The following is a 21014-nucleotide window of genomic DNA, read 5'->3' as shown; positions in this document are numbered from 1 at the left end:
ACAGTAAGCCCCTTGAAATCTACATCTCACTGTCAAAGAGTTATAATGCTTGCTTGGAAAAGTTCTGAAAGTTTTAAAGCTGAGTAATTTACTCCGATGTTCTAAGGATCAAAATGAAAAGGGATCATCTGAGCCCCAGATTTACAGTGATTTTTCAAAACTAAAAAACCTTGCAATTAAAAGATCCTTTTGCAGGGCTTCAGAAAGAACATGCAAATGGGTTTCCCACCATAGCCATGGAATGAAAGAGATATCAGGCTAGTGGACATGGCAGAAATTTTAACTGACCAAACAATGAAAGTGACCATATACTATTCAAAGGCATAAGTAAACTGAAACAATTCTCTAACATCTTCCAAATTATAGTAATCTCAGAGGTTACTAGGAACAGATTAATTGCAACATTTTTAGATTGATAAAATATTCAAAGTTAACTATGTCCCTTTAAACATACTTAAGAGGATCGTCAAAGATATTGTGATAAAAAGTTAGTGTCCTAATAGGCAACATTCTTTCCAACATTTGCCCTGGTTTAATTCAGATCTAAAACTCAAAGCTCTCAGGGAATATGAGAATGAGGGAAACAATCTGATAAATTTTATTGCTAATGAAAGAATAACTACATTGGCTTAGTCTGGCATTTTGCAGGCAGACACTCCACAAGCTCTCTGTCTGTAGCTCTGACAGAGCACCTGAAATGGAAAGTACCCATTCCTTGTCTCACTTGTTAAATGGTGAATCAGAACTTTTTCCACCCGGGCAGGTGTGTGGATGTAAGAACCAATTAATTAAATCCAGCAAAAAACATGAGGTCAAAGACCTCCTGCTTTATGAGCTAGATCAACCAACTCCAATTCAACAAAAAAGTTTATTTGCTGTTGTACATTATGGGGACATTAGTAATACACTGAAGCAGAAGCTCACAATACAGGCACAAAGATGAACAACACTATTATCATGCCATTGTTTTCCTCTTAGCTGCTTCCATTTTACTACACTGCTATGAAAACTGCAAATAGACAACTATAAAATGCAACCGTGTTTTTTTACAGCGTATTATTTATACCCTAAGGCCACACCTCCATTTCCTATAGGAATGGAAGAAAATGCTCTGACCCCCAAAATTAAAGCGCTATGTTACAAGTAACCAGAAGTAATAATATTACAACTAAATCCTTTGCCATCATGCTTTCCATCTAGCAGCTTTCTATAACATACAATTTGACATCTTGTTGCATTTAGGGCACATATTCCACATAACCAATCTCAAACGTGACTGTGCTAGCAGAACTAGAGAACATAAAAATAAGTCAACTCAATTTACTCACCTGTGGTTTTCTGTGTTTCCAATGACTTTCCCTTGTAAGTATTAAATAGACTGAGTGTTGCATACTTTGTTTTTCCATCCTTTGCTTTTGTGCTCTGGCCTGACTTTTCCGACATTTCGATGGAAACTCATCGAGTCTGGTACCTCCTGCTCACCCCTCAAAACCAATCTTAGTATAAAAGAAAGGAAAAGTAAATTTCAAAACAAATCCTATATTAATTAAATATTTTAAAATAAAAAGTTCACACATACTCAAGTTAATTGAGAACATATTCTTAGTGCACTGGAAGTTACTGATATGTCACCTAGAACACTGTGGCTACTGTCATTTTAGACGGCATTAAATTAATAAATCCAGCGATTTTTGTAATAATAAAGCAAACATTTTAAAGATTTCAGATTTGGCAATTTGAACTTCTTTAACTACCTAGTTATAAAGGGCCACTTCTGGTCAATACAAAATCATACAGAATATAAAAGTCAAGTGATCAGGTGATGCAATGGTTATTCCTCCTGAGTTGGATCCACTGTGCTCAGTACTTTTGCCCAATCCCAGAGGATGGAAGGAGAGCGCTTTTTTGGAACATGAAACGTATTCCCACTGGCGTCTGTTGAACACACACATGCTCCCCGCTCTCTGCCTCCACAGAGAGCAGGGTTTTTTTTCTTCTTTGGGCATGCACATCTTTGGAAAGGATTATTTCCCCCTTTTTCTCAGGAATACCGAATGGACTGCATTACTTATAGAAAGGATAAATGCCCCCAAAACATTTCTACAGTGCTTAGCCCATCTCCAGGAATGTTCACCCACTCCAGTAGTCAACAGTGTTGCTACCCCCAACTTTGCAGTGCAATATATTGGAAATATTTGGGGGATCAACAAAACAGCTTCAACTCATGATGCCCAGCTTCCTCCCAGTTAGCAACAAAGCAGTTTCTGAACCAATGCTACCCAGTCGGTTCTGTATCAAAACCTGGGTCATAACTGAACTTGTTTGCAGGCTTTGTGTTTAAGGGAAGGAAAACTCCCTCAGTTGCACTCCACAAAGAGAAACAACGTAACATAACTTAACTATTTCATTTTGTCACATAGTATACTAATGCTTTTCCTGAAGCCTAATACCCATTTTCCCTTGCTCCTGTACCTTCTCCCTCCTAGAGGCCAGTAATTCTTGTCAAAGTGTTTCGTCTGTGCTGGATGCACAGCTCACTAACTGGCTGTAATCCAGACAGGAGAGGGAGAGAAAAGTTTGCTGTGGATGCATTTGTGCATGGACCAAGACTGTGGTTCTGTTAAAGCCACAAATACCTCCAAAAAATTACACATCTTTAAGCTCAAAGCAACCGAAGCTTTTTCTTCACTTCCAACCTCTCTCAATAGTCCTAAATAAGGTTGTTTTCAGGGGGCAGGAATTTTGATGCTATGTGGAACTGCACAGATAGCTACGGTAGCTGGCTGTGTCTCCTATGCTCAGGAGAAGTTCTTCACATCAGGGTCCTTTTTCATTTGCAAATTCTCTCAACTTCTACCCCCAAGTCACCAACACCCACCTGCCTGCCAGAAAGGAAAAGGAGATGGAAGAGACAAAAGTACCCCCAGCTCAGTCTTGAAATAGTGAGTCGGAGTGATTTATACCCGTAACACAACAGCAAGCTATTATTTCACTGGATCCCCTCTGCGAGCTTCTATGGTGGCCTACTAGCTTATTCTCTCTCCTTTTTATCACATGATGAGTTCAAGTTACACTATTCCTTCTTCAGGGCTATCTGGCAATAAAGATCAGGACTGGTAACTGAATGTGTTATCCCAAATATGGCATACCTTGAAGATCCTTGCAACAGGGCCTTGGTGTTCAGTGAGTTAATATAGAGAGGAGTCCCTAAGCAGCAGTGTTCCTGCTTGTTTTGGTTGCCTGTGTCCCACACTAGTGAGCATGCAATTAAGTGAAACAATTTTATACAGATAATTTCATCTTTGTGAAATTGGAAATAAGGCATGTACTTGATGAAGATGTGATGTCAGATATGCTGTTAGCCAACCTATCCGTTTTTCAAGACTCAGGGAAAGTTTAATTTATATTTGCATGCTAATTAACATGCCTTTGCTCAATGTTCAGTAACCTATGTCCTCCCGCTACACCCAGCTGCCATCTGTGCCATAACTTGTATAAATAGCAAAATTAACTCTTCAAATAGCCTTTTACCAGAAACTAAAAAGCTGGTAAAAGCCTATCACACAGATCATAGGTCCTCAGAGATGACCCGTCTCCTACTTCAGTATCTTCTTCCATCATGTTCCAAGCAGTTTTAATAGTATCAGTTTTTTCCCACCCATTTCTCTCTATCCTTTTTGACAGTGTGTTTTTTCTTTTTTAATACAGCATTTTCTGCTCATCTTGCCCTGATGTCTCCTTCTGGGTTCTTCCCCTGCTCACCAGAAGGCTACACACTGCTCAGAGTGGTTGCAGGCAACAAATGGCAGAACTCTCACAGCTGAGCCTAGTACCATGAAAACAGGAAAGAGAAGTAAAGACTAGAACAATCTGATGGATGATCCTACAGCCATGTAAATAGGAGCTACTCTTGCAGAAAAGGAACCAACAATTCAAAGGCTTAAGAATCATCTCTAATCTCAAGGCCAACAGAACACTAGCACTGCTTTGGAAGCAGGAAACCCTTCTGTTTCCCCTACTGTAATGCTGGAAGGCATCTCCTGCAAGCCTTATAGGCCTGTGGGTGGGGGGCTGCCACACCAGGTTCCTGAATCAAACTGTAAGATAATGGAGCTACCAAGAAGAATACACCAAGTTGCAGAAAACGAACAGGATGGGGACATGCATATACACCCCCATAGTATTCCTTAGGTATGCACTTAACCCTAGCAATAATGAACTGTGCATACTTAAGTACTCAACTTTCTAACAGTCAAATTAAAAACTCATTTCCTCTTTACCAAGGTTTACACTGCCCTTCATTTAGAGCCATTTCCATGCCAAAGTTCACCTTCCAAACTACCATTTTAGCTGTTGCACTGTTAAAAAATTATGAAGTTATTTTTTAATTATTTGTATTATGAAACAGGTGGACAAAAAGTGGGAGTGGGAGGTAATGAAATGAACAGAGTTTAGCAGAAAAATAAGTCTCATCTCACCACTTGCCCAACCCATATCAGAAGTGATTTGTCAGAGAGGGGCTTTAAAGAGGGATTTAAAACAATGCAGTTTTTGCTTAAACTCTCTAAAATTTTTCCCTTTGGGCAGAAACCAAGCATGGAAAAATTTCATCTATAAAAGGAAAGTTACAGAAAGTTATGGTTCAGTGAAAACAGGGAATTACAACAGAACATTTAGGCAATCTTAACAGCAATTCTTGCTAGAATGACTGTTACAACTCTAATACAGGGTTTTTTGTGTATTCCCTTAAAGCTTTCTTTTTGCTGATTTTGTTAACTTGGCATAGATCATTTTTCTATACTGCCTTATGTTTATTTTTACACTATATATTTTGCCACCGTTGGTTATATTTAAGTTTTTCAAAGTTCAACTAAAACTCCATGAAGATGATGTTTAAACTGATTAAATTCACATTCCTTAGTAAACTGTTTCATGGAAAATGGATAAAAAACCTGCAAATACAGTACTTTTAAATTAGGTCAGTCAATACATTTTCATATTTAACTTAGTATAGGCTTGCGATTGAGTGCCAAAGAATATGGACTTCTAAAATAATTTTGACCAGGCCCTAACCCCTCTTATTTATGTACGCATACATCTATGCTCCATAGTGCCATGCACTGGATGTGTTAAGTACATAAAAACATATGCTCAGCTGAGGTTTTTAGATGCATTAGGCACACCAACTTCTTCAAAGTTGGTCCTTACTAACATTTGTACCTTCAATCAATTAAATAGCTAGCCTGTTTAATATCTGATCTGTGTCTACATCAGAATATAAGAACGGCCATACTGGGTCAGACCAATCGTCCATCTAGCCCAGTATCCTGTCCTGCCAATGCCAGGCGCTTCAGAGGGAATGAATGGAACAGGCAATCATCAAGTGACCCATCCCATTGCCCATTCCCAACCTCCGGCAAACAGCATCCCTGCTTATCCTGGTTAATAACCACTGATGGACCATCCTCCAGGAACTTATCTAGTTCTTTTTTGAACCCTGCTATAGTCGTGGCCTTCACAACATCCTTTAGCAAGGAATTCTACAGGTTGACTGTACGTTGTGTGAAAAAACACTTCCTTTTGTTTGTTTTAAACATGCTGCCTATTAATTTCATTTAGTGACCCCTTGTTTTTGATGATTAGTTTTAGTTAACCCTATTGTTTACCTTTTAATATTTACTATTAAATATCAAATATGCATCCATTAAGAAAAGACTATGATAATCTGTTTGGGTTTAATTAGAAGATTCTTAAACATTTGAATTACATCAAAGGAATCAGTTAATTAAAGAACATGAGATGGCTGCATGCTCTCGGGAAGGAGAAGCATGCAATTTAAAGTCTCTAATCACTCACTAAAATTAAATAATTAACATGGTAGCAAGGAAAGGGATATACTACAGTAAATGAAATAATAGCAACTGGCAGGGTTCACTGCATCCAAAAAAAAGTTTAATCTGGTCAATGAGCCATTTCAGGTCACTATAGTTACCCGTAGCACAATTATATAAGGCATGCTTCTTAACTTTTGGAGCAAAGACACTGCTTTCAGCCATTTAAAAGTAATATTGACAACAAATAAGCTATGGCAATACCAAAAGTCAACTGTCCTAATAAGACTATGCAAAAACATTTTCATATGTTAAACCTACAGACGTTACTGTATTTTATACTACACTATTTTTCGGATTACAGTAAGATTTCTGTCACTTATTTAGGTCCTATGCTAAAGCCCAGGGTATGTATATATCTTGGACTCAGATCCTTCTAATAGGTAAAAGTACACTAATACAAGGCCCTATTGTATTCCATTAGTCTGTGGCCATAGGTTTGTTGCAGAATTGTGGTACAAAATATAAGCTCATTTAAATGAAATTTCTAGCTCTCACAATAGTGAAGAAAACCTTCCAAACATGAATAAACTAGAGAACAATTTAACTGATACAAAATTTATTTTAAATTTTGCACTTTGCAAGGTTAAGACTAACTGCAGACTAACCAAGGAAGAACTAACAGTGCATGCAAAAGATTCTCTTTTGTGGAACTGTGGATCCCATATAAAGAAGCTCCTTTAACTATGAGGAAGACATGATTGAATGCCTGCCTGCTCCTCTCCCCTCATTACCTCACACTAAGGCATCCAGCAAGATTTCTAAGTTCTAGTAGCTAGGGGACAGAGTCTATGCATGCTAAAAACAGAAATGAAAGAGGGAGACAAGAAATGTTTGTGGCAAGGTGAAGGTAAGAAGTCAACTCCTTCACTAACAGCTTCTGGTAAAGGGGAGGATGCTGGAACGGGACTCCCATCATGGTGCTGTCCCTGGACCATGTTCGGGGGCTCCATATCTTATGATCCTGTAACTAGTAGATTCCTGATAAATCTGAAGCATAATATGCTGCAAACCCCCACTACAAAAAAAAGGCCTCAATTTCCTGCCACTGGAGTCCTCTTGGCTGGTGCAAGTATCAATTGGGAGCACTCTGCTACTCTACCCCTACATATTTTATATATTGTTGAATTTTTTTTTTAAACTAAAAAAATAGAAGTTAAGCTTCAAAGAGCTGCATAACACATCAGGGACCTTCTCTGGAATAACAGTCTGGACCATCTACTTTGACAACATTTTGGCAAAGGAATATGTAATACTATATGATAGTTAACTAATCATATGTTGTACTTACATCATGAGTTCTTCTCAGAGTTTTACAAATATTAGCTAGTTAAGCACCACAATGATTTCTAGAATATAGGCAAATAGTCTCACATTATGGAGTGGAAAAGAAGTGGAGAGGTTAAATTTAATTTCCAAAGATCATACAGTAAACCAGTGAGAGGGCTTGGAAAAGAAAGATGGTCTGTAGTGGACAGACTCAGAACTGGACTCAATTCGCAGTTCTGCCAGATTTCCTGTGTATTTTTAGACAACTCAGAGTTCCTCTTCTGTAAAGTGGACCTCATGATATTTACCACGTGTTTTGAGACTATATTCATTAATGTTTGAGAGGCACACATATACCATGGAAGCATCTAGGTAGCCTGCACAGATGTCAGTATTCCTGAGTTCCTTTCTATATTCTTTTCTAACCATTTCCTCTAGAAAGTATAATCTTTCCCCTCTTAAAAGTAGGGCATTGATATCAGTTTGACAGTCATGTCAAGCTACAGTGCCAACTTCCTCAAAACACCCACTCAATGGATACCCTGGAAAATAAATCTCAGGTAAATTTTCAAACTACTGAGTGTAAAAGTGAAGACTTTTTGCTACATGAATGATTAAATGTAGCTGCACGTGTTCCTTCAAACCCATTACTACTGGCTTTAGGAGAACGAGAATGGCCCTGATGTTTTATTGAACTCTCTCATCTGCGAAACAGTACAGATGAATAATGAGGTGCTAATAATGAGCTAAAAGCTTCAATGAGAATGGACAGTTTTCACTATAACTGTAAAATTGACATATTGACTACAAAACATCACTATGATCTATGGTTAGAATGACCCTCACTATATCCTGAAAACTATGGGAAATTTGGTAAAAAAAATTATATATTTGTGTCACCTGAAGAACGGACTGTTTACTTATTCTAAGAGAGTACAGATCAAGACTTATAAGAAAGTGGATTCTAGGGGACTTGGAACCAGAATAAGTGACTTCCCTATGCCCTATTTTTCTGAGAGTCCAACTTTTACTTTAAAGCATTACTGGTTTATGTCTCATTTATACCAAGCAATCTTTAATAAATACTCAGATACCAAATATATTAGAATTTTCATGTTTTATCAATAAGTGTTAAACAGCTTTTAGATTTTTAACCCCATAACACAAACTTAAATGTAGGGTTTTCCCTGTTCTGGCTACAGATCTCACAGCTGCTACACTCCACATCTGCATAAAGTTGGAGAGAAACGCAGTATGTAACACTGAGAAAAGTTGCAATGGTTATTCAAGTCACAAAAAACAAAAGGTTAAGTGTACAACCTTAACCCCATTGACTTATGCACTTCTACTACAAGACAGTCCAACTGTGTGAGATCTTATTTCCAACCACCTGGTTACAGTAACTTAAGCTGCCAAAACTTTCACTTTGGGGACTGAAATTTTCCAGGCTTGGTCTCTGAACAACGATGAATTTTGATAAAAAATGGTTCAGCCTTTTGCAGTGTGAGGGAAAACACAAAACTTTCCCTATTAGTAAGAGACGTTTTTCCAACAGCTTAGGCACCAAAATGACTTGGAGTCTGATGTTTGGCATGAAAATAGCCCTCATTAAGTAGCCTTTCAGCAGTGAAAGGTGGCTTTGATCTGACAGTATGAGCCTCTTCAGACAGCTATTTTTCAGCACTTTTTAACAGTGTTAGGAGTAAGGTAGGCTGCACCTGTACATCTAATCATGCTAACTTATCTGAAAAGTACAGAAACGGACTAACCACTTCTCAGAAGCCCTTGGCTCATACATACCACATTTTATAAGATAGAAACCATACAGCTCCTAGGATTTGCAGGGAAGCAGCTCCTTCCTTTGGACCTTGTAAGATGCAAGAGAATAGTGTTCTAGTGTTATCTAGACACAAATCCCATGATGTTGAACTTTTCCTATTTTCTCTTTCCTATCATTTCTTTAAACATGAAAAATTCCATCAAATATCCTGAGAAAAAACCAGTTAAGCTTGTCAGAGCAAAAAAAGTCAATTTTAGGTCTTTGACAACACACTTAAATGCAGGTGTATGTTTAAACAGATTTAGTTAAACCAAACAAGTTTGTGCATAGACACTCATTTTGATTTACGAAAGCTTTACTGCAGTTTAATCAGTTTTTTCAATTAATTATTAAACCAAAATAAGCATGTCTATGTATAAACTTGCACCATCTTAATTTAAAGAACACCTCTAAACTACACTGAGATTGTGCCATGTTTTGCTTCTTTAAGATGCAGATAGGAAGAAAACTTGACAAACTAAGTAACATCAAGAATCTCAGGTTTGGCCTGAGAGCAGGTCCGCCAACAAAACTATGGACATCTGAGATCATGCTTAAAATGTGGTGGTAACAGTGTCTTTAACAAAGACATCCTTTATTCAATACAAGACACTGAAATTCATAGATTTAAAGCAAAACAAGAGCTTTAAACGTGGACTAAAACCTCTTGCCCCTATCAACGATCACTTTCATTCCTGTAATATCATTGTTTCACTAATTCTATCAGTCAGTTTTTCAGAGAAGACAAAACCTGAATTTCTAATTAAGAACAAGCACCTTAGATTGGATTAAGCTGAAAAAACACAATAAAAAAAAATCCCATAAACAAAAACTAAAGAAAAACAAAACAACCCCCCTTGTCACCAAAAAAAATTCACCCCCATTTCCCAACAAAAAACCCTGTACTAGGGAAGGAGTTGAAGACTTAATTGCTCAGGGATGGTAAAATGCAGGTAAAGAGGCAACAGATGAGCAAATATCACTTTATGCCTTTAACCAGTTTTGAAAATACACACTTAACTGTGCACTTATAATGTGCATGGCATAATTATTCCCTTTAAGTGCAAACTTCCCAACACAAAAGTTGTTTCCATAATAGCCATTGCTATAGCTGCATTCAACATGCCTTTTCACATGCCCCCTACCTTTGTTAAAGGAGCACAATCAATTTTTAAAATGGATTCACAATACTTTAGGTACTAAGTTTTCCCCAAGTTCCACATATAATTTTTCTGGTTTTACAATCATATTGTCTAAAAGTGTTAAATATTGAGAAAAAGGGATAAGAGCAAAGCACATAACAGAACCTTTTAATAAAGCACATCTGAAAACACTCGTGTCCAAGATGTGAAATTTGTACTTGCTCTACTCGTCACGAAGCATCAATGCTTAAACACATATGCAAAGTCTAGCAGGATTCCCCTCCCATTTCTCAAATTACAGATCAGAATGTTAAAATCTAGACACTTGCCAAACACTGCAGCAGCTATACAAACTAGGGAGGATACACAACTACATAAAAACACTCTGTGCAAAATACAGATGTCTCATACTTATGAGCTACAAGATTCCATCAACTGATGAGTCTTGATTTAGGGAACTGATAGTGACATAGGGTCTATTTTATGAAGGTTCTTATATCACCCTCATCATTGTTGTATCTGATTGCCTTCATGTAGTGCATTATGAGATATCCAGTACGGCCAATCCCAAGTGTTTGAGTACTGTGTGTTTAAACTTCAAAATTATTTGATTGCCTTGCAAAGTAATGAGATCTTGAAGAATAATCAGATGGGGTTCTTTTCATTTGCCTTTTGTTTTTTGAGCCTTTAGGATACACTTGAGTCACATTTTCAAACTTTTCTCTGCAATCATGAGGGCTAGAAACTTTTTTAAAATGAAAGCTGAAATTTTCATGTAAGCAGATAATTCCAGTAGTTGGGGCTTTAAGAAAAAAGCATCAAGTATTGAGAGTCTCATGATCCAATTGCAAGAGTTGGCAACCCCAAGGGTATTTTACCTTCACTTCACTAGATCAAATTCAGTTCAAGGCTGTAATGACAAAGTTACCATTCAGAAGGTGTCCAGTGGCTTATAGAAATGAGCTGGTGAGGTCTTATGGTCCAATTACACATATCACAAGTTGACATACTCGGCTTTGTCTTCCATTGTAAATATTGCTACTTTGTTTTCTTTTAAACACAACACATTTATAATTTTGGATGATTAACCAGAAGCTCTGTATAATCTTTATAATGTTTACCTGACTTGGCTTTTCATAGAGCTACCTAAAGTAAATTATGGAAGAATGTTAAAAAAAATTAATACTAGAAGATAGCTCTGTTGGCGAACTCAAAAGCTAATGACTGAGGGTTTGTACAGTGAAATTCCACGCATCTCAGCGTCATCCTCCTTCAGGGGAAGGCTGAGGTACAACGGCAGAGCAGTATGGGGAAGTTTGTCCTTTCATTGATCTATTCTGTTTCGGTTGAGACTTTTCAGGGCTGTCAGTACAGCAGTACCCAAGTTCATTAAAAACAGACTATCATTGCATGCCACCAGAACTCCAGCACTGAATGGAACATCATTGGATCAGAAAAGCAAGGCATATGGGAAGACTGCTGGTGGCAGAGGCTATCATGAAGGACTTAAAGCCTGTGCAAGACATTGATCCAGGAACATACTACATAAAAGAGGAAAACAATTACAGAGCTGCAATTCCATAAAGGGGTTATAGTGACTACATAAAACATTCTACTGATCTGTCATCACCAAAGTCTTTTGACAGTATTGTAGGCCTATAATTCAGTAACCCATTTGTTCTGTGTAACCCAGACTAATAGAAAGACATGTTTAATATAAGTAAACAGAATTGAAGTAAAATATTATATCTGGTTCACAATCACTAGTTAAACTTCTGCTGAAGACTACTACACTTCATTAAGTAAGAGCTCTGATCACTCGAGCACATCTTCAAACACTATTTAAAAAGTTATTTAAGTAGCTCCTTTGTCATTGAGAATTTCTACATAAATCTGTGTAAATGAACCATAATAGGTAATGTGTTGACACAACATGGCTGTTTACAGAATCCATTAAACCTTGGGAATTGTAATTAGAATAAACTCTAAAATGTGACTTACAAAATGCATCTTGAAGAGAAAAATGTATTTTCTACTAAAAATAATAGCAATATGAGACTCTTCTGGCAGCTCACCTTTAAGGAGAGTTATTTTTATGCTTATTTAACTTGACATTTCTTTGTCAGGTTACATTACCTTGCTAAAGAACTGCACTGCAAGTTTTTTCCTTTTCCAACTACTTGATGAAGGTGCTTACGTAATTTTCTGGCAATTAAGAGATTGCCATATAGTAGTAATAGACATCCTTCAGTCTTGAGAGATCATGGGTATGCACCTGAGAGGTAAAGAATTTGCTCAGTTGGCTTTATGGCAGCCGCAGCTGTGGCTGAAGAGACCCACTTGAAAGAGTGTCACATTTAAAGGTGGTGTTTGGACCCTTTAGGGTTTGCCTTCTGTGAGCTCTTTTCTCCTTTGTTAAGATGGCCTGCTTCCTCCTGTAGCTTTGGAGACCGTTATTGAGCTCTTCTTTCTAAAGGCTGTGGTCCTGAGTGTGATCTTCCCAGTTATCCATATCCATGTACATTTCTTTGAGGTCTCACTTGCACACATCCTTGAAATGCAATTTTGGGCATCTTTTAGGTCTTTTTCCAGATGCCAATTCGCCATAGAGGATGTCCTTTGGGATGTACCCATCATTCATTCAACATACATGCCCAAGCCAGTGGAGGTGTCTCTGTTTAAGGAGTGTTTACATGATGGCTTGCTTGAGCACCTCAGTGTTGGCAACTCTGAGGAGATTCCAAAAATTCAACAAAGACAACGCATATGAAAACTGAGTCTTTTTTCCTAATGAGAATATAAGGTCCATGTTTCACTCCCATACAAAAGTGTACTATTTTTTGCCACATATTAACATATGTTGAAAAGATTACAGTCTTACAGAAAAAATACTGAAGTGAAGCCCTGAAGAAAAGTATATCAAAAAAGTCATTTAAGACAGCATAACAAATTTAAATTTATTGACATTAAAAATCACACAACATGTATTCATTCCTTAAAAATGCAGGGAGCATGGCAGCATAGGTTTTTTTCCACCCTGGTTAGCACGTTTAGTTCTTGGGCTAGCAGATGTCATGTAATTTTTTTCTAATCTTGGTACAATACACAGGTGGTTTGCTAGAATGACTGCAAGAATTCTTCTTGGAATAAGAAAAAGTTATAAACACATTTCAAAACCAAATGGCAAAGCACTGAATATTTCATTTTTTAGTATAAATACTGAAGAAATACAATTTTTAAGTGACTGCTGCCAAAGCAAGTCACATATATGCTATCAATGAGTAGTATTAGCTTGGTAGGTGGGTAGCCTATCCTTTTCATATACGATATAAACATATTTCACCTGTAATATCAACCACGGTAAATCACTCTCTTTCTATTAAGCAAGAAAGAAAATTCATCAGTAATTTGAAAAACTTGATTAATTTCATTTTGGGGATTAACTAATCTCTGCAAGTCTTCCTTTAAAAATGACCTACAAGGGATGTAAAATATCATTTAACAAAACAACCGTTTAAACAATTAAACTTATATTGTTTAAACGATATAATAATTTACATCCCTAAGGGGTTGCTGAAGGCTCCTGGGGGTTGGATGGGGGCATCTGCCACACCTCCGCCCTGCCATCATGCAAGGCCCTGGCTCCTTCTCACCCTGCAGAAGGAAGCAATAAGGCACCTCTACACCCTTCCCTCTCCCTGAAGTCCATCCATCCTTGCAGCACTCCTGGCCCTGCCCCAGGACTGGGGACACCCCAGACCCTTCGCCCGAGCGTACCTCAGCCGCTGCCGCCCAGCTTACTGCTGATCAAGCTGGTGCCGCCAGCGGCACCAAATCCCTAACCTGTCAGGGCTTTCACTTGCACATGCATGAGTGTGTGTCCCAGCCCCACCTCCCATCGTCTTTCTCTGCAACATCCCTTCCCCACTCACCCCCCACATGCACAGCCCCTGCCTCTCCCTGCAGTGAATGGTTAACACAATTTGTAAATGGTAACCGTTGCTATTTTACATTCCTATGACCAACCATCTTAAAAATTAGACATGCACTTATATTATGTAAAAAATATCCTAAAGTGGGTTTTTAAAGGTCTTTTCTGCTTAGTTTTTTACCTAAGAAATATCAGGATCCCAGTGGTTTTGCTGGAGGACTTCAGGGGAAGTGATTTGTCTCAAGTGTGAATAGTGAGCTCTCTCACTTTAAATCAGAGTGCAATATTTTTCTTCCAAATGTTTATGAGGCATTGAAGTTAAATAGACATTACAAAAAAGTTTTACACTATGACTACAAAGCCGTGCTCCTTCTCAATTATTTAGCTTTTAATCTCATATAATTTCATTTTTACTAGTTCTCAAGATACCCAGGCCAGGCCTACACAATGGAATTTCAGAAAAGCATTTTATCTCCTGACCTGCTGAACCAATGGTAACACTATGATGTTTTTCTTTCCAAATTCCCTAGTGTACACCTAACCCCTAATTTTAAATAAAAAAGCAACCATAAGAACTTTTAGACTAAAGCTTTTCACAACTTTATAGATCACAAAGCAGCAAAAAGGGACAAGTTCGTGTTTGCTTTTGCAGACCACCTTTAAGTAAAGCTGGGGGTTTCACCAGACGAAAATCTTATGAAAAGGATTTTAAATGCTTCAAAGGGAGTGAAAAGAGGAGCAATAGATTAGTCTAACTATGAATGCATTCTGATAAGACGTTCTCTGGAAAAAGAGAAGGAAAAAAGCATCTTTACTTTTAAAAAACCCCAACAGATTCTTCAGTGCCTATGCTTTCTCACTTGCTAAGAGAGGTTTGGACCTGGATGGAAAGGAAACTAGCATAGTGAAGAGATCTGGTGATACTGATGAGAGAGAAGTGAACAGTGCTTATACCTTCCAAGAAGCGGGCATCATGCCATCCTTTTCTGACAAGGTAACCACATCAGGGTACTATTGGATCTGCTTCTACACACATAGGACCCTATGAAATCTGTGTTAATGAGAATATGGAATTGCAGAATCAAAATAACACAGAATCCAGCACTATAAATAAATCCTGCACTATATAAAATAATCTCGCCGCCACAGCCCCAGGGCCAGGAGCTCTCTGTCCTGGCCGCAGGTGGAGGAGTTCTATGTCCCCTCCTACACAAAGTGCGATCCAGGGATGGGGTTCGCTACAGCCTAAGGTTTGCTATTGCGAAGGGCGTTATAGCAAGGGTGTACTGTATATGCGTTTTTGCCCTTTTCTGTCTCTGTAGATTAATTGGCCATTACTTAGAGGCACGGCCTGCTACTACTAGTGTGGTCCCCCCCCCCATGGTTCAGTACACAATTTAAACATGCCTAAAAGGCATTCTACAATGGGAAAATGCTTATCCAAAAGGCTAAGAAATTACTCACTGACAACAAAATTAAGAGCTAGTCAGCTCCCTAATGACTTCTCTGAATCCGGCGGTATGATGTTCTGCAAATACTGTCAACATACAATAGACTGGACCTGAAGATACCTGCAAGAATTAATGTCAAAAAGCCATCTGAAGAATTGTGCCATATGACAAGAATAATTGATGTTCTCACTCTCTACAGAGAACAATTGCAGACAGTATGAAATCTGCAGATACCAGATGGGAATTTGTTGAAGATTAGTTGCAGTCTGTGCTGAGACAAAAAAATGGAGAAACTTCGACCTTTCCTCTTAAAACACTGCGGTCCCACAACACTGCCTGAAAATGCTGAAAATGAAGCGGCTTTTCCAGCAGATTCATCTGTTTGTCATACTTAGAAAAGACTAACCACTTATATGATTTAAAGTACAGATAATTTAAGAAAAAATGTTTAAGATGCTGTAACCCCTTAAAATAGTCTTAACCAAAAAACCCACCACATTGGGATTTTGGAACTATTCTATAAAATGCTTGTTAATTTTATCCAACATTTCATATTTAATATGCATTAGGAAATTTAATTGTGTATTACAATGTACCTGTAATATTATGCCTGTATAATATTAAAAAGATCTTTTAACATTAAATGATATTATAGTGATTTTGAAGCTGGATTTCTTTTTCCACTACTGAATTTTGAGTTTAATGAAATCCTCCAGTAACAAACAAGTAGAAAAATTATGACAACAGAATATAAGTATTTTTCAGGTGCTGAAGATTAATACTATTTGATTGATGTCATATTCATGAAGAATTGCAACCACTCCACATTCTCACAGGCTGTTCTGGAGTCATTGAATAGGAACCAGCTCAGCCTCAATGATATTTGGGCAGTTGTAACTGACAATGCAGCATGCTGCATCAAAGCATACAGAGAAGCACTGAGATATGTCATGCCCAACGGTGTACATGACATGTCTCTGTCACAATCTAATAGGAGAGACATGGCAGCATTTTCACTTCTTTAGTGATGTGGCATCTTTCATTACTTAAATTAAATCTCCCTTCTTCAAAAAGCCATCCAGAAAGTAAAAATGGGTTTCTTTTCTTAAGTCCAAAGGAGATGTGCACACTATGAAGGTCCCCCCTGAAGCAGTACACAACATGGAATAGCTGGTTTCAGGCAATAAAATATCATGCAGAGTGCACTGATTTTTACCAGAACTTTTTTGAAAAAGACAAGTCATCAACACAGGCTATGACAAACTTTTGACATTACTTAGCAGTCAGGAGAAATCAGACTTGCTGAAACTTAAGAGTTTTATACCTGAATCTTGCCCCAACCTGATCACAGGCCTGACCATCTTTGAGAGTACCCACCACCCTACAGCTGTTTCAGCTTTCAATATTATGGAAGACCCGGGGTCTTAGATTTCTATAACAAGGTTTGGTGAAGAAACTGACAGACTTTCTCCATAAAAGAAAAGAAATATCCTGGACAATCTGCATGAAGCCTATCAACTGGCTTTTACCAAATTCTGCGAACACTGGGATGTCCATCCAGCAAATGACATGTATCAACTGATCTGTGTGTTTGATCCCAGGCAGACCCCAGCCATGCAATATAACACGGATCAATACAGCAAGTTACCATATCTCGTCTACCTCCCCCAGAACTGTGTGAACAATGGCTGCTGTTTCTGCATAGCACTCAGAATGAGCCTATCCTAGATCCACTGAATCTTTGCGCTTACTGGAAGACTATGAAGGGACAAGTGCCTAAAGTAGCAGAGGATGCCCTACCTTACATCGTCTTCCCTGTCAGTTCTGTAGACAGAGAGAAGATTTAATAAATATAAAAATTTACGTACAGACAAGAGGGAATCACTTTCTAAGGAAAACAGGCAAAATTAATTCCATTTAAGTTTGTCAATTTGTCATACTACTCAGCAATAAACTGTTGATTTGATTAAATAATTTCAAACTATCAATCTGAAATTAATTTAGGCATTCCTTCAGAATATAAGAAGCTTAAAAGTACTGAGTTTAATTTAAAATGGCGACGACTGCTGTAAGGAGGAATTATTTTATGTTTAGTGTATTTTTTATTTTATAATTATTCAAATATGAATTCAGTTAAACTGACACTAAGAGGCTCTTACTTCTGTTGACATCTTGTGTTACTGTTCAGCAATATCAGTTTGATCATATTACAGAGTGCTACTTTAAAAAGTGATTTAAAATATGTAACTTTTACAATATAATGTATTACCTGCAGGATGTTTTGTTTAAATTATATATATATATATATATTTTTTTTTTTATAAAAAAAGTTTTTCCCATTGCAATCCAATTCTGAACATTTTTATGCATTTATAGTAAGGCTACTTAATTGTTGTATGATACATTGACAATTGATTAAAAACAGACTAAATTTAAAAAAAAAATTAAAAAATCTGATTTCATAGGGCCCTAGATACACAAAACACAACAGCTGTGGTCGATCAGAAGACTGACTTCTCTCAGATGTAGGCCTCATAACATCCACTCATGCCTTTGAAGCCTGCAGGACATTTTACTGTAGCGCACTCTTCCCAGGACTGCCCTTGATAAACATGCAGAAACATCAGCTGGTGCAAAACAGACGCCCACCTTTTGAGTTGGTCACATTGCTATATGTGTTAGTTATCTTTAATTTAGATGCTTAATGTGTAGAATTCCAAGGACCAGTATAACATGAAGGACTGGAGTTGAGATAATCTGCTACGGTTTCTCTGCCAGTCTGCTCCTCACCAATGTCGCCTGCCTCCCTGTTTTTCCATTCTCCCTCTAGTCTCTCCAATACTATCCCTCAAGTATTTCCAGCACCCTGGCAAGCTCCAAAATGAGGCCACTTGAGTTGATGGGCAGCTTCTTGTTCTTCACACCCCTGATTTTTCACAAAGGGCCACTTCCTGGTCCAGGTCACATAGGGACACTTTTTTTTTTTTGGGGGGGGGGGGGGGAATAAAGTGACATTCTTGAACAGTGTGTTCACGCAGTGAGCTATTATGGAACTTCAGAACAGTTTATTCCAGAATAGCTATTCCAAATATCTATTCAATGTCTGAAACACATTGTTTTGCATAGAACATCTTGCTTTGGTTTCTCTTTTGTAGAAAATAATCTGACTGCGATATCCTCTCTTGTGAGGGTGGAAAGAATTTCATATGGACTAATCCATTGCTTTAAAAAAAATTAGCTAGCTGTAGTGTGGAAAAAAAGCTTAATTTACATTTTATTATGCAAAAATCAAGATTCAGGTACTTTTCTAAGACTTCAACTACAAGTCTAAACACTATCACAGGGCAAGACCCACAAATGTAATAACTTTTTGACAAATGAAAAAGCTGTCAGAGCATTAATCTGGAAGGGACCACACATCCTTACTTGAACCGGTCAAATTATGTTCTGAATCTTATTCTTGAAGCAGTGGGGAATCTTAAACAGGGGAGGAGGGGAAGAGAAAACTGTCTCAAGAGGTTCCTTGTCACTAAAGTTACTCTTCTGAAAAACTGAAGCTTTTGTAATTCCTCTTAATTCACCAAATGGAACCGGTTTAATCACAGCAGCCATTTGTATTTCACATTTTAAATTCTGATACAAATATTTAACTTAAATTAAGGTAGCATGAGAAAAATATTTGATATATTCACCTATGAAAGTTTCTTAAACTATTAGTTTTGCAAATATTTTGTAAATCTATTTTTTCCTAGACTTTTGAGATTTTAGTAAAAAATATACAGACAAAAGGAAAAAGTATTAAAGATCACATGATAAAAGATTTTTTTTAAAGTGGGGCTTGTGCCCTTTTTTTGCTACTTTATGATGTATGAAGAAGTCCTGAAAGGGTTTGCTTGCCTTTAAAAAAAAAATTTCTAAAGCATACATTTTTAACCTGTAGGAGGTTCTCAGGGATCTCAGAGAATGTCTAGTTCATCTTACACCTTAATTAAATGTTTGAATCTTTAATAATAATGTCTTGAATCTTTCTGTTCTTAGAGCCTCAGTTATGATTTTAAGTTGACTAGTTGTTTAATAATAAGTAGTACTTAAAATAGTTCAAGCAAAAATCCCCTTTTTTTCCCTCCAACTGACCAACTTTCACTCCTTTGTGAAAGTTATGTGAGTTAACCTCCTTTTGTGAGGTTATGATTTATCAGTTCTCCAGCCATCCATCTTTTAGGCTAGATGGGACCTGAATTTCTAATGTAAAAACACAAGCAAGAAAATGTCAAAAATCTTTTCAGACCTTCTTCAAACATAAAACATTGAAAAGTGAAGTCAGTTTTTTTTCCCTGCATGGGTATCCTGGCCATAAAGGTACAGTGTTTGCTTTTGACCTGTGTTCTTGCACTTGTAATCTCATTTTGCCATGAACTAAGAAGGTACCAGATTAAGTTTAAAGAGTACAAACAATGAAAAGCTTCACTCAATGTGCATTTGTGCAATCTGTAACTAACAGTTCATAAAGAAAAGATTGAATTGTAATGTTATTTTTTCAAATGAGAGAAATTTAGTATTTTATTGATGATTTAAAAAAAAAATCAATTTCATCACAAACATGCTAAACCTACACTTTGTCTCATAAAAATGAATTAATGGCTCTAGTCTGTCCAGCCTAACTACCAACTCTTGCTTCTTGAAAGTTCTGGACTTTTAGTTTCTGTTTCTCAGCAGATTAAAGTCACATGTGCAAAGACAGACAGGGGCTGGCTAGGATTGTTGTTGTTCTGTGCTTATGCAGTGATGGAGCTGGGCCAAGCAAGGCAGAGGCGTTAGTTAAGACACTGTCTTAAAGACAGAGACACAAAGGATGGAGGCAGAGTAGAAAAGAACAGTGGAGTGAACTGGAAAGAAAAAGGGAAGACATTATTCAGTACACACACACAGCTTCCTATATTCCCCCACACTTTTGCCACAGAAAAACTGTCATGGCTTCTGGGCATAAGAGCGCTCCTATCTGGAAACATTATGAAGAAATCCCTTCCCTGGATAAAAAAGGAAATGTGTCAAGTGTAAGCAGAGCAAGGAAATGCAGGCCTAGTTGCAAGAATGAAACACCATAATGAAAACTGCTTATTGGGAGAAAATGATGTGGATGAAGATGTGGATATGTCTGAAAAACAATGTGGATCAACTGGTTAATAACTTAAATAATTCACTTTCCAATGCATCATTTCTTCAAGACTCTCTCTATGCCTTTTAGTATAAGTGCGATTTAACAAGTAAATTCCCAAGCTGTTTGCTATGTTGAATGTTGCTAGAAAAAAAAGTTAGTTTAGCTAATCCTTATGGCTTATTTAATTAGGTAACTAGGATTAGAATCTATCACCCAAGTATAAGGTACAGAAAGCAGCAGCAAGAGAAATCTAGAGTTGCCAGTTGCCACTGGGTGTCATTTTCTTATTTTATATTACATAATACATGACCCTTATTTTGGAACATCATGGTCACAGACCGTAATGGTGATGC

The 21014-nt window shown here is 37.4% G+C and overlaps 1 protein-coding gene across 11 annotated transcripts in view; it reads right to left on the bottom strand.

Moving 5' to 3' along the window:
• Positions 1-21014, bottom strand: part of PRRC2C (proline rich coiled-coil 2C) — a 118213-nt gene that overhangs the window by 86133 nt on the left and 11066 nt on the right. For all 11 annotated transcript variants that reach the window (XM_067532533.1, XM_067532540.1, XM_067532535.1 and 8 more), the window contains exon 2: positions 1329-1496. In XM_067532533.1, coding sequence (XP_067388634.1) covers positions 1329-1443 — 115 coding nt within the window. In that variant the 5' untranslated portion in view covers positions 1444-1496. The remainder of the gene's footprint in view (positions 1-1328; positions 1497-21014) is intronic.

This window comes from Emydura macquarii, unplaced genomic scaffold, assembly GCF_026122565.2.
Source record: "Emydura macquarii macquarii isolate MOO-44397 ecotype Brisbane River unplaced genomic scaffold, CSIRO-AGI_Emac_v2 contig_3287, whole genome shotgun sequence".
Taxonomy (NCBI): Eukaryota; Metazoa; Chordata; order Testudines; family Chelidae; genus Emydura; species Emydura macquarii.
The sequence above is the reverse complement of the archived record's forward strand: the minus strand, read 5'-3'. Positions and strand labels throughout refer to the sequence as shown.